Source organism: Lytechinus pictus, chromosome 16, assembly GCF_037042905.1.
Source record: "Lytechinus pictus isolate F3 Inbred chromosome 16, Lp3.0, whole genome shotgun sequence".
NCBI lineage: Eukaryota > Metazoa > Echinodermata > Echinoidea > Temnopleuroida > Toxopneustidae > Lytechinus > Lytechinus pictus.
In genome coordinates, this window is record NC_087260.1 from 27,559,701 (window position 1) to 27,573,932 (window position 14,232).

Sequence of the window (14,232 nt, forward strand, 5' to 3'; positions counted from 1 at the left end):
TCATGACATTAGTCTCAGATTCAGAACAGGGGTTTAGCCAGAAGTGCGTCAGGGTGTCTTTTGGACTCCCATTTCCTCTGGAAGACGTCCTAGAAAATTTGCAAGACGTCCAAAACCACTTGACAGACGCCCTTAAAATAAAATCATAAGGCTCACAGGGAAATAAAATTTCATAAGTCTTCCCATATTTCACAAGCAAAATTACAGAAAAGAGAGAAACGCATGTTAAAAACTTTCTGTGATATACATCGCAAGACAGTTTGTTTGCGCTATTTTTTTTTATTTGCACACACACACACACACAAAGTCAGCATACTTCCACGTAGCTGGCAGCCAGGCCTGTCCACGTGGCAGGCACAAGCTGATCGATTAGTTCTTAATTCTAGCTGCCGTACCGGCTCCTCTCCAATCAAACTCTGAATCGGACTGAACAATCTCGCATGAAAAATATTTTTTTCCACCAAAATAATCACAAAATCGTAAAATTGTTACAAGTACTAGTATAGGGATTCTCAAATTACTGTTTTGGCAATGTGATCCGAGAAGCAAGTTGTGAGCTTTCATAAAAACTGCAGTTGTTTTAGTGTTGCTTTAAGTGTTGTCGTGAAAATTGCAGACTTGTAGTTAAGTAGTGAGAAGAAAGTGCAAGTGTGCACTAGGCCTGGGAGTAAACATCGATTAATCGAATGGTTCGAATGGCTTGCCGCCGATCGCCAATCGATTAGCATAATTTACAGCCAATCGATTAGCATAGTTTACACTAATCGAACGTTCGGCAGATCCCGATTATGACGTTGGGATAACTCGAATACCCAAGTAATAATAACAAAATGACAAGATAACAAAGATGACAACGGTTTTTGAATACTTGATACAGGTTTAAAAATGATATTACCGAGGTAATTTGTCAAAAATCATAAAAATGATCAATGATTGTATCACATTCACAGTTAAACACAGACCTGAAAGAGCTCCGAAAATGTTAATCCCACCCGGCCTTCCATGCCCTCGATACACAATATAAGTCATTGTCTGCGTGCTCAAAACAGAAAGTAAACACACAACCAGCTCACTTGAGCTAATTGGACCTTCGATAGCCAATGAAACTTTTGGGGAAACAAAGAAGAAGCCACGTGGTTCCCTTATCAGGAAAGGTCATGACTTCAGAAATAAATTGACCCCTCCCCATCTGTGTTTGTGTGAGGGAGAGAGAGAGAAAGATAGGGGAGCCGGAAAATTCCTTTCATGTTTCAAAACAATGCAACCTTTTTTATATCCCCCTCACACAATTAAAACGACATTCCAACACGCGCCATCACCAGTACTTTCTCAACTAGTCTCCAAAAAAAGACCCAGTTATACATGTAGGTTCAAATGATAAAAATGTAATTTTGAAAGGTATCTAAAATTAAAAAATATTTTGCAAAATATTTTTTTGAAATACATGTGTAGCATCTTGGGCAATGCCCCAAGTGGGGGTGGGGACATGGTGTGGGCAAGGGATGAATTTGTTCAAGAAGTGAAATACACTTGCGTGTCAGTCTCAAAGAATACTTCATGAATGAGTTGATTACTAAGACGTCTTTGGGCTTTGGAATCGGCTGATCTGGGCTGATTCATTCATATGCAGGGGTGTGGCACTTGGAGGGAGGCATGCATAAAACCAGGGTACCAGCATTGATTTCGGAAAGATTTTCATTGGAACAATAAACTGAAAGATTTAATCTCATTTCATGTAGTTTGTTTTGATATAAAAATCATGGAGAAGGGGGAAAAGGGCCTACTTTCATTTATGATAAACATGTGAGTTTGATGGAGATTTCTTCATGCGGGAGGTCACCATAAAGTAGGTCATCTATTGTGACTTAAAAGACGTAATTCCTGACGAACAATCGAATCATTCGATTGTTTTTTCAGGAAATAATCAAATGGTAAAAATGACATTCGTCCCAGGCCTAGAGTGCACGTGCTGCGTGTGATAATTTCCAAGTTTGACAATGTCTCACCATGAAAGAAACTTCAATCACTCCAAAACATTTGAGTTTTCTAAACATTTTTATTTTTTTTTCAGAATATTTCACTGAAAACAAGTATCAGAATTTTAGATGATTGGTTTTTAGGGGGTCATGGTGTTTGAGCTTTCTTTCTTTTCTTTCCTTCTTTATTTCTTCATCATTTCTTCTATCCTTCCTTCATGCTTTTTTGTTCCATCTATCATTTTTTTCCAATGTTTCCTTCCTTTCTCTCTCTGTTTCCATTCTTTTTAAATTCTACATTTCTTTTGTCCTTTTTTTCTTTCCATCTGTTTCTTTTGTTCTCTGCTTCAATCCTTCTATCTTTCTCTCCTTTCATTTTCCTTTGATTTCTTCTTTCTTTCCTTCCTTCCTTTCTTTCTTTCTTTCTTTCTTTCTTTCTTTCTTTCTTTCTTTCTTTCTTTCTTTCTTTCTTTCTTTCTTTCTTTCTTTCTTTCTTTCTTTCTTTCTTTCTTTCTTTCTTCCAAGTGAAGGAAGGATGCACCATTGACTTGTCAAACGTGAGTCAGATTTTATGGTACCATGACACACATGTGTGTCTTAACAATGACGCACCTTTACTTACTTACAATGACCCTGCCAAGAAAGAAAAAAAGTGACGCACCAGTTCAAGATTTTGACAAACCATGACCGTCTCCCTGACGCACCTTCATCAGAGTAAAAAGTCAGATTCGGACTAGACTTTGAAGTGCGATGTCTTGTGCGTGCAAGTGCTGCGTGGAGCATAATTGAGCTATAATGCAATACATGCATTTCGCTATTGTCTCTGACGATGTTTTCTCTTCAACCTCGTGGTGATAGCGTAGGCCGAGACAAAGGGAACACTTTCCCTTCCGACGATGTCGAGGATATGCGCCATTTACAAATCAAAGGTTCATACGAAAAAATCATAATATATATTTTAATTCGTTAGAAACCTCAAAGCAATTTTAAAACATTTCCCACTCATTCTTTCATTAATCTGAGATGTTTGTGACATCTATTCTGTTTCCTTTCTGACATTGTTGGAATTTAATGCGTCTTTAATATTTCTTAACGGAGAAAAAGGGGTCATAAAGAAAGGAATATGAAATATATTTTAACTCGTTAGCTCCTCAAAACAATCTTAAAACATGTCCTGATAGATCGCCAACTATTCTGAGATGTTACCAACTTCAATTGTGTTTTATTTTCCTTTCCGAGGTTGTTGGAATAATTTGTCAATCATATTTCTTCTGGGAGAACAGGAGTTCATAACGAAAGATATATAAAATTTATTTTAACTCTTTAGCCCCTCAAAACAATTTTAAAACATGCCCTGATAGATTGCCAACTAACCTAAGATGTTTCCAACTTCTATTTTGTTTTATTTCTGTTTCCAACATTTTCAAGAAAATGCGTAGATATTTAACGGAGAAAAAGGGGTCATCACGAAAGGTATATGAAATATATTTTAACTCGTTAGCCCCTCAAAACAATTTCAAAACATGTCCTGATAGATCCCCAACTTATGAGATGTTACCAACTTCAATTCTGTTTTATTTTCCTTTCCGAGGTTGTTGGAATAATTCGTCAAATATATTTCTTCTGGGAGAACGGGAGTTCATATAACGAAAGATATATAAAATATATTTTAATTTTTGTATCACTGAGGCATGACGCACCCAGATAAAATGACTTACATTGACGCACCCCAATCTTCAAATTGTGACGGACCAAATGTTTCCATAACGGTACCCATGCGTCACTAATTTGTTGGTAAATGACCCTACAATTGATAGGTGCATAAATGATCAAATCTCACTCAGAGTTAGAGACTGTTTATCACTATCAGATCTGACTATTTCATCTACTAATATACTGTAAAAGTGGAAATTTCCCCGGATTTCACAGCAAGATCGGCGAGCGCAAATTTAAAAACACGCAAAGTTATGACTCATGAGCATCTATTTTAATGCAAGTTTTGAACCACCAACCACGGTTCAATTGCGTGTATCGTTTTGGCAAAGAGACTGCATAATTTGACCTTTTGAGGGTGGTGACATTTAAGCAAGCAAGCTTGAGCTCCAAAATCATATGCATCACGAGAACTTGTTCCAATGCGATCATTTTTTAACAGTCGCAGATCAGTTTTTAAATTATGATTTTTGTTGAAATATAAGTTGCTTTGCTGTTTGATTGGTGTTTAGATCCGTTTAGTTTTTAAGAAGACGTCTTTTCGATCGCCCAGGATTTGTTGATTGATTCCATGCATTTTGAATAGCAGTAACCCCCTTACCCAGTGCTCGGCCGTCCATACCAGGCCAGCAGTGCCTCCGTTTTGCCTTCCCCGATATCCGCCCCGCAAAGGAAAGTTGCGTTAAATGTCACAAAAACTCATGATTGGATCAAAACAATGCTGAATTACGCTTTTAGGGCTAGAATTATGATCAGAAAATATAATTTCATTGCTGATATGTTAATTAAAACCATTCACAGACACAGATGGGGAAGAAGGAAATGAATTTGTGATTATGGAGTATGCAGCCTGAATTAAAATACCTGTGAATAAGTTTTGAAGCCGCCAACTAAGGCCAAGCGCGACAAATTAATCCGGCAAAAATAACAGCGTTTACAGAATATGCGCCGTGCCTTAGTCTAAACTCTAATATTCAATGTTTGCACAACAATAGACCAAAAGCTTCGGTCTCTGTTATGTTGGCTGTTCCGCTGAACTCCATTGGCTCCACTCGCAAAATACGGAGACCGGAGTTCTACTCTAGCTCGATCTGTACAGGGACTCAATGCAATGGCCATGTGTTTATGTATTAAGTTCGGATAAAACAGGGAAGTGAAGTTGCGAGACAGCCGAAGAAAGTCAGTGTTTTTTCCCCTTTTAACTATTTTAATTTTTAAAGTTTATTTTGCCCCGTTGGTACATTTCAGGCCAAAACGGAATAATAATCTTTATTTTGGTACAGTTCTTTTTATATAGGACTATTTTTATGAAATAAAGACAAAAATCGATGAGCCCTGTCAGCAGTGGCGAACCTAGGATTTTCCACAGGGGAGGCAAATCCGTCCGCCGAAAAATTTGACAAGCAAGAAAAAAAAGGTCTTCAACCACAAATAAAGGATTTCGTACCAGAAAAAAAAATTGACAAGCAAAAAAAAAAAAAAAAAAAAAAAAGGTCTTCAAGACTCGTCAGGGGCACTCCTAGTACCAATGAGGTCCAAACATTACATGTATGGACCTCATAGGCGACATCACTAGTATTTTTGGTTAGAAATCTCTGAGAACAGGATATTTCTAAATTATATCACAAGTACAAGCTATATTCCTTTCTCTTATTTAAATTATAATTTTATAGTGTAAATGCATCGTTAGCAACAACAAAAAAATGAAAGAAATGAAGGGGAACTTACATTTTCACGGCTTTTTCCTGATTTTCTGGGCAGTTGCTCTTCACTTCTGACTCGCGATCGAAGCTGATATGAAGATCACGTGATTCGCGTTCTCGTCAGCTGATCGGTTGATTATTCTTTTCGTCAGACGTTAATAATATTTTTTTTATAATGCTAGCATTCATCGCTAATTTAGGTGAAAGAGATTGAAGATAAACAGCGCCAGGTCGGAATCATAATTATTTTGGAAGAGTGTATTTATACACTCGATCTCATACCTGACGTAGACGGCGCTATTCAACAAATGCACAATCTTCAATATAAAAAATAAAACAGAAAGAATGCCTTGAACACAGGCCAAAATGCCGAACGATTTCTCCGCGGCATTAACAACTATCGTAAAGGGCGCTCCATTTATTAATAAAGATGGACGTATAGCTGTCTATGGCGACAAAATTTGCCGCAAATATTTACGAAGAATTGTGAGAAATGGTCTGAAAATGCAACAAAAGAACCGGTGAGTACCGATTAAACATTATCAATTTATTTAATAGAACATATTTTATGACTAGAGTTTAACAATTTCTAGATAATATTGCTTAGTTCTAAGCTAGGGCGGCCCAAATGCGCGTGAGTGGAGTCCCAGTTTATTAACGCGGGTAAGTATTGGGGTGTCGCCTAGAGTGGTCAGGGGCACTCTAGGCGACACCCCAATACTTACCCGTGCTAATAAACTGGGACTCCACTCACGCGCATTTGGGCCGCCCTAGCTTAGAACTAAGCAATATTATCTAGAAATTGTTACATTGTAGTCATTAAATATGTTCTATTAAATAAATTGATAATGTTTAATCGGTACTCACCGGTTCTTTTGTTGCATTTTCAGACCATTTCTCACAATTCTTCGTAAATATTTGCGGCAAATTTTGTCGCCATAGACAGCTTAGCATCCATCTTTATTGATAAATGGAGCGCCCTTTACGATAGTTGTTAATGCCGCGGAGAAATCGTTAGGCATTTTGGCCTGTGTTCAAGGCGTTCTTTCTGTTTTATTTTTTATATTGAAGATTGTGCATTTGTTGAATAGCGCCGTCTACGTCAGGTATGAGATCGAGTGTATAAATACACTCTTCCAAAATAATTATGATTCCGACCTGGCGCTGTTTAAGTTCAATCTCTTTCACCTAAATTAGCGATGAATGCTAGCATTATAAAATATATATTATTAACGTCTGACGAAAAGAATAACCAACCGATCAGCTGACGAGAACGCGAATCACGTGATCTTCATATCAGCTTCGATCGCGAGTCAGAAGAGAAGAGCAGCTGCCCAGAAAATCAGGAAAAAGCCGTGAAAATGTAAGTTCCCCTTCATTTCTTTCATTTTTTGTTGTTGCTAACGATGCATTTACACTATAAAATTATAATTTAAATAAGAGAAAGGAATATAGCTTGTACTTGTGATATAATATATAAATATCCTGTTCTCAGAGATTTCTAACCAAAAATACTACTGATGTCGCCTATGAGGTCCATACATGTAATGTTGGACCTCATTGGTACTAGGCCTAGGAGTGGTCAGGGGGGGCAGGAATATGTCCCTAGCATGGGTTGTGACTCGTCAGGGGGGGCAGTCTGCCCCCTCTGCCCCCCCCCCCCCCGTAGGTACGCTAGTGCCCGTCAGGGGAAATTTGAATTGTTAACCCCCTGATGCATGGTGGCTGCACGAAAGCGAGCCGTCTGTGTACGAGGTCGAGGAGAAATACATTATAAAAAAAACATCTAAAAATGTTTAAAAACTCCTTGAAACAGGCGGCTGCCAGCTGTCTAGTACAACAATAGATCTAGTAAGTAATAAAACATTTGATTTGCAATGATTCAATGACTGTATAGAGGTCTAGAGGAAATCTTTTCTACGTGGAAAACATTAACAAATACACCGTTACACGTAGAATATGGTCCGACATTTGGCAGCGTTATTCTAACTTCTGACAAAAAAGTCAATAGACGGGACCACATTTATTGAAAATTAAATAGATCTACCGGTACACTCCACTTGCCTTGCAGGACTGGAAGAGACTTCTTCTGGGGCGTCGTAAAACTCCTCGGTGTCACTTTCTGAGTCCATTTGTATCCCCTTCTAATTCTACGAAAATATGACGTCTTTGAAATGATATATTTGGCAGAAGACTATCCAAACCCTATAGAAAAACAAATTTTGTGACTCGTAGTCGTTAGACCCTCCCTCCTGATCCTCCAACTTAGCTCAACTTCACGTCCATCAAATACGGTATCGTCAAAAAAGCCCAAGCAAATTGGGGTCAAAATATATATCAGCGCAGAAAAAAAATTTCCCCATAAATCTTCATAACCATTCATGCAGGGGCAGTCGCTAAGGGGGCGGGTACTGTATGATTAGTTGGTGTGATCAATATAGATGGACCTTCTTAGGTATGAAAGGGGCACATAACACGTTCATGAGGGGGCATTTTTCTTGCGTAAAAAGGACACTTTTTCAGTGCTTTACTAAAGTGGGGGGCACTGTGTCCCCAGGATCGCTGCTCCTGGTGAATAAACCCTACATATATATATATATATATATATATATATATATATATATATATATATATATATATATATATATACATATATAATCACAAAAGATTGAGTAAATGCCGTATAAATGAAATCGTAGATTTTAAAAGGAGCATAGCTCTCAAAAATGAAAGGTAAAGTCACACTCTTCGTCAGTGCCCATGATGTAACAAAAAAGAGAATTCAAAATCCGTTTCTGAAACAGTCGTGAAAAACACAAATATACTAGAATATATATATATTATGACAGATTTTGATGACCAAAGTCCGGCAGATTGCTCTGTGAATTTTGCTCTATTTATTAAGATATATAAATATTTTCAGACCAGAGTACCACTCTATCTCCACTGATTTGCCACGTACACTCAACCAATGTGAGATAAATGGGTATCCAAGTTATTCCTTGAAATACATAAGTGCCGAGATGAAATCTGTGTTAAGGCCTGCATTGTTAAGTACCAAGAATGTATTTCTGACTGCTATACAATATTCCGCCATCATAATTATCATTGTTATTTTATAAGGAAATTATACTTCTGAATCAGTAGAAGGTAAATTCAAAAGTTTCACAAAGTATATTTTGTTTTGAATGAATTTTACTCTATTGGACCATTATTTCAATATTTTTTTTAACAAATGTGGGAAAGCCACATTTTCTAACAAAAGGGGATGTTATGTGATGATAAGACATCTCACATATTCAATAATATATCATTACATGTAATAAATACTTAATCAATACTTCTACAGGAAGTATAACAGGAAATCATATGTTTACCAATTCCAACTTTCTTAAAGGACAAGTCCACCCCAACAAAAAGCTTATTTGAATAGAAAGAGAAAAATCAAACAAGCATAACACTGAAAATTTCATCAAAATTGGATGTAAAATAAGAAAGTTATAACATTTTAAAGTTTTACCTAATTTCTCAAAACAGTTATATGCACATCCTGTTCGGTACGCAAATGAGGGGACCGATGACATCACCCACTCACTATTTATTTTGTATTTTATTATATGAAATATGAAATATCTTGATTTTCTCGTCATTGTCATAGTCAAACAAAGTTTCATTCTTCCCTGAACACATGGAATTCCATTATTTTAACATTTTGTGGTTCAAGCAAGGGGGTCCTAATTGTAAAATTCGTGAAAATTGAAATATTGTATAATTCAAACAATAAAAAACAAAAGAAATAGTGAGTGAGTGACATCATCAACTCTCTCATTTGCATATGACTGAGTTGAGCATAAAACTGTTTTGTGAAAAATAAGCGAAACTTTAAAATGTCATAACTTTCTTATTTTACATCCGATTTTGATGACGTTTTCGGCGTTATTCATGTTTGATTTTTCTCTATTTATGTAAATCAACTTTTTTTATGGGGTGGACTTGGCCTTTAAAGTATTACTCATTCTTCTTCCAGCTAAACTTCTGACCACACACATTGTATGGGTTTCTTTATTCACAACATTTTATGTTCTCCCCAAAAGGTGAACTCCCCCAATTCAGAGTAAAGTTATGAGTATAGATTGTTTTGGACACCTGTAATATAAAGAGTCTTGACCAGACCTATATAAAAGGAGTTCACTTCTGAACCCAACTCAGCCACAAATGCGTAGTCTTTGCCAGATCGCAGCCACAAATGCGTAGTCTTCGCCAGATCAGACGTATCGCTTGTGTTCAGCTCAACAGCAAAGACAATAACTGCAGCCTCTGCCTAGATTATAGGCTAAACCCAACTCAGACTGGTTACAGGATAGAGATAGGAGAATAGAGGATAGATAAGAGAATGGTTTAGAGATAGAGCTAGAGAAGAGTTTATATTTTATACTGCAGAGTTTATCTTCATCTTCAGAGTATAGTCACCATTAGGCTTACTCCTGTCCCTGTATTGCCATCATCATCAACTTATTTATAATCTTCAATAAATGTATGAACTGTACATCCTGTATTGATTTGTATTCATTTAAGACTGGTTGAAAGTAAAGAGCATTAGATCCCAACCCAAACACAACAATCATTAAATAATCACACCATGACAGGACCCGGCTGCAATATGAAGAATAGAAAATATGAGCAAAAATTTGAGGGGTCGGACGTACATCAGACAAAAGCAGACCTGTTCTTATGTCTTTAGAGTTCATGTCAAATTCTCTGTGATTTGTGTGATGCAGTTACTGAAATTCTATTATTAGCTGTTAGCTAAAGGATGCATCTTTGAAGAATTGAAGTAAAGAAAAGGCATCGCCTTGTTTTAGTTATAGGTTGATCTTATTAGGGTCGGACGTACATTGTACACAGGCCTTATCAATTTCAAGCTCTAAGCTTAAGATGAAGGTCTCCCACATTTCAAAATGTATTATGTCGATATATGTATATATATATTTGTTTATGCTATTTGTTTTAATAATTAAAAAAAGAAAAGAAATTTATCAGGTATGAATATATTTCAATTAGATTGTTAGATTGTATATATGCATATGTTATTAATTGTATCATTTGCTTATTGTTATGTTATGCTAAGAAAAAATGAAACTCGGGGAATTATTTTTCTATATAAAAATATAGTAACACTTCGTACTATTTTTAAATTACGATAAAACCCTTTTTGAAGCAAAAAGTTGAGGTAAATTAGAATTAGATGTAAAAGATCATCCCCAACATGCGTAGCTCGTATGTGATTGTAAACAAACATTCACAAATGCCTGCTCGCCTTGGCTAAGAGAGTAGATGCACGTGTTGCACAGCTCTCAATCGGCATTTTGGATGGTTTGTTTACAATCACATACGAGCTACACATGTTGGGGATGATCTTTTATATCTATTTTTAATTTACCTCAACTTTTTGCTTCAAAAGAGGTTTTATCGTAATTTAAGAATAGTACGAGGTGTTACTATATTTTCATATAGATAAATAATTCCCCGAGTTTCGTAATTTTGTCAAAATAATGAGGTAGAAATTATATCTAACAGAACGAGTGACATTTATCCCAGCCACGTGAAGTTTATCGTCGGTGAATATCGTCTGCTGCTATTCGTTGAGTTGATTTGCCTTCAGATTCGGATATATTCACTTGTTTGTAAGTACAGTGATATCATTATTTTCCTTCTTTAGAGCCTTGACCATGTTGACAGAGGGAAGAGACTCTGTATGGCTGGTCAGGCTGGAATTTTCATGGATTTATTTTGGCCCGCGGTAGGCATACGTGCAGCTAGCACTAGCAGCTGCATAAGTTGGTAGCGTATCGGCATGCAAGTTGAATTGTCCGACTCATCATCATAGACGTAATTCCCCTAATTTACCTCCATCCACGTCACTAGAGCTAGAAACTTCATCATCATTCTCTTCATCTTCAAAATCATCAATTTGAACATCCAAAATCTAGATAAACTTCTGGGTTTTCTTTCATTTCGTGATCGAAGTATTCAGTGACAGTGTGGAGAAAACGTACCCTCGCAACAGGTTTTGCATGCAAGTGGAGCTTGACGTGGGAGAGCCAATCACGTCTCTCGTACACTTATACACGTCATAAAAAAACCCAAATTTCGCGGACGTAATTGAGCGTGTTTAAAGCATTCAGAGAGAGAACTTTAAACTATCAATTAAGTGAGTTTCATCGGTCTCCATGATAAATGATGTTTTACACCATCGTGTTCTTCTTATTTTCCCCTTTAATTTGATATATAATTCTTCATTTTTATGATTTTCAATATATTTCTACTTTAAAGGTCGGCCCTAGACGTAAATAATCATATCTGATTGATAAACGTCTGACAAAACTCAAATACACACACACACACTTTGCATATATAAAGACAGAGGTGTGGAATAGTCTGCAGGCGCAGGCCCTGATTTGGAACTTTCATCAACAAGACAGTGTGCCTCCATGCAAATACTAGCGTACAAAGAGAGGGCATATTACTAGTTCTATATCTGATTTGTTTAACAAATTTTATACTAAATGGATGTCACTTTATTCTTTATTTACTTGATAGAAATGTGAAGTATTGTTAGTGTTCATTCATTTATTGATTATGTAATATTTTTTGCTTATGTATATTTTGAAATTATTTGACTCAATAAAAGGCCTTTGGAGGGCTAAAAAGTTAATAGAAAAACATGCAATTCGACGATGAAACACGAGCAAATTTTTCAAACAGATGATAAATTTTAAAAATTCGAAGTGGGAAAATGCTGTTTTGGACCATTTTACATCTTGAAGAGGATGCCTATGACATTTAACACACATTTTATTTAAAGTTTTCAAAATTTTGGGGGAGGGAGAAATTAAACGTGAAAGAAAGATAAGAAAGAAAGGTGAATAAAATCATAGGTCCATGATAAAATAAACGAGGTGAAGTAGTGGGGAAAAATCTCAGGTCGCGCTCGAATCGCATGTTGAGTGAAATAAATGTCCTGTTGAAGAGGATTGCCTGGCGCTTAAAAGATCCCGTTTTCAAGTCAGTATAAAGAAATATATATGTTTATGCCTTATATTCCAGTTTTCATTATTATGTTAGCGAAATATGTGTCCTACTCATGATTATTAAACAAATACTTAAAATGTCTCGTTTAAAATATTTTAGTTTGCGCTTCGCGCTCGCATTATTTGATAAACGATACACTATTCTCTTTATAAAGTCCTTCAGTCTTGAGATTGTCCCTTTTTTCAGGTAAATATGTCTTTATACTAAGAACTTTACCTCTCACTTTGCACTCTCATTAATTGTTAAATACATTGTTCTCTTTATTATTACATAAAGAGTTTAGAAATTATCCTATTCATTTATGCTGCGGTCACATTTCCCCCTCCGGTGCCCGTACTGTAAGTCGAAAACAGTCGTTTTACGGATTTCTGTACGAACCACATTAAGCTGGTATATCCAAGAACTATAAAAACGGTTGTTTTCGAATCGCCGTACGGCCATCCTGTACGAAATGTGACTGCGCCATCAATAGGATACCAACCCACTTCACAATGTTTGAAGTGTGTCCCTTTTCGATTCAGTACATGAATGCTACACAATACAATTGTTTCGCTTCCTTGCTCGTACCATTATGAAGCCATTATGATAGTCACTTCATTCACTCTAAAAAAAGTTTACCCAATATTGGGTAAAATGGGAACATGCATGTTTGTTGGGTAAAAAGATACCAAATATTTTGTAAATTTTACGCAATGTTGCGTTTAAATTTACCCTTCAAGCATGCATTTTGCCCAACATCGAGGAAAAGATCTCTACCCAGCAAACATGCATTTTTCCTTTCTACCCAATATTGGGTATGTTTTTATCTTTGTTTTTAGAGTGCTTATTATCGAAGTTGGCGTCAAAATAGTCACGGTGCACTATAATGCCACTTGCAGCAATATTGTTTCTAGTTGTACCAGGCCTAATCGAATAAAGACCTATACCCGTTCTCCCTCCGTGAGCCACGTACGTATTAGCTCTGAAATGTTATACTAGACGTCATATTCGTTTCGATCAAATACAAGTGTCATCATTTTATGATTTGGGTTGTTTTGATAGAAGCCAGAGCTGTTAGTATGTTGAAGAGTCTAAGTCAGTAAACCCATAACCGACAACCCAGGTTCAAAACACAGTCGACAAATAATATGCGTATTTTTCACCATGACTCGAAGTGATTGTTAATATCATTATTCTAGGTTTGTGACGATGAAACAAATTATCACACTCATTAATACTCCCCTTCCCCCTCTCTCTCTCTCGCTATCTCTTTCATTTCATTATCCTCCTGTAGCTTTCGAATGGACGCCACTCTTCAACAAAATGTATTCTGTGCTCTCCCCAAGTATGATATATTCCACATTCTTACTACCGCTCCCTCTCCACTCCATTTCAGTGTTTAGTGAATAGATTTTAATTGACGATAATACATCAGCTTGATCGACGGCATTAAGAAACGTTGAATGGAAATTAGAATTACACCAATAGCATACCGCATTCCCTTCTTTAATATATCCGAATAAAGCAATATCAATAAAATGAAGAGCTTTGTTAACACTTTTAAAATGTAATGTAACTCACACTTTGCCACACGAATGATTTTCTATTATAGGCCTACGGTGTAAAATGTGTGCGAATGACTTTTACGCATGAAGACAAGACATCTATACTTTCACGACAACCCATGCGGCAACCTCATGAGTGCGCGTTAAGAGGGATTTCCAAAACTTCTCCCACGCCTCCTCCAAAGTGTCGTCATCGAATATACC

The 14,232-nt window shown here is 36.5% G+C and overlaps 1 protein-coding gene across 1 annotated transcript in view; it reads right to left on the bottom strand.

Annotated features, from left to right (window-relative positions):
* The window catches only part of LOC129279704 (WD repeat-containing protein 44-like), a 30,428-nt gene extending 22,577 nt beyond the window's left edge, over positions 1 to 7,851 (bottom strand). Inside the window, exon 1 of the mRNA XM_064111075.1 lies at positions 7,457 to 7,851. Within this exon, the coding sequence (XP_063967145.1) occupies positions 7,457 to 7,524 (68 nt within the window). The 5' untranslated portion in view covers positions 7,525 to 7,851. The remainder of the gene's footprint in view (positions 1 to 7,456) is intronic.
* Positions 7,852 to 14,232: the final 6,381 nt, after the last annotated feature.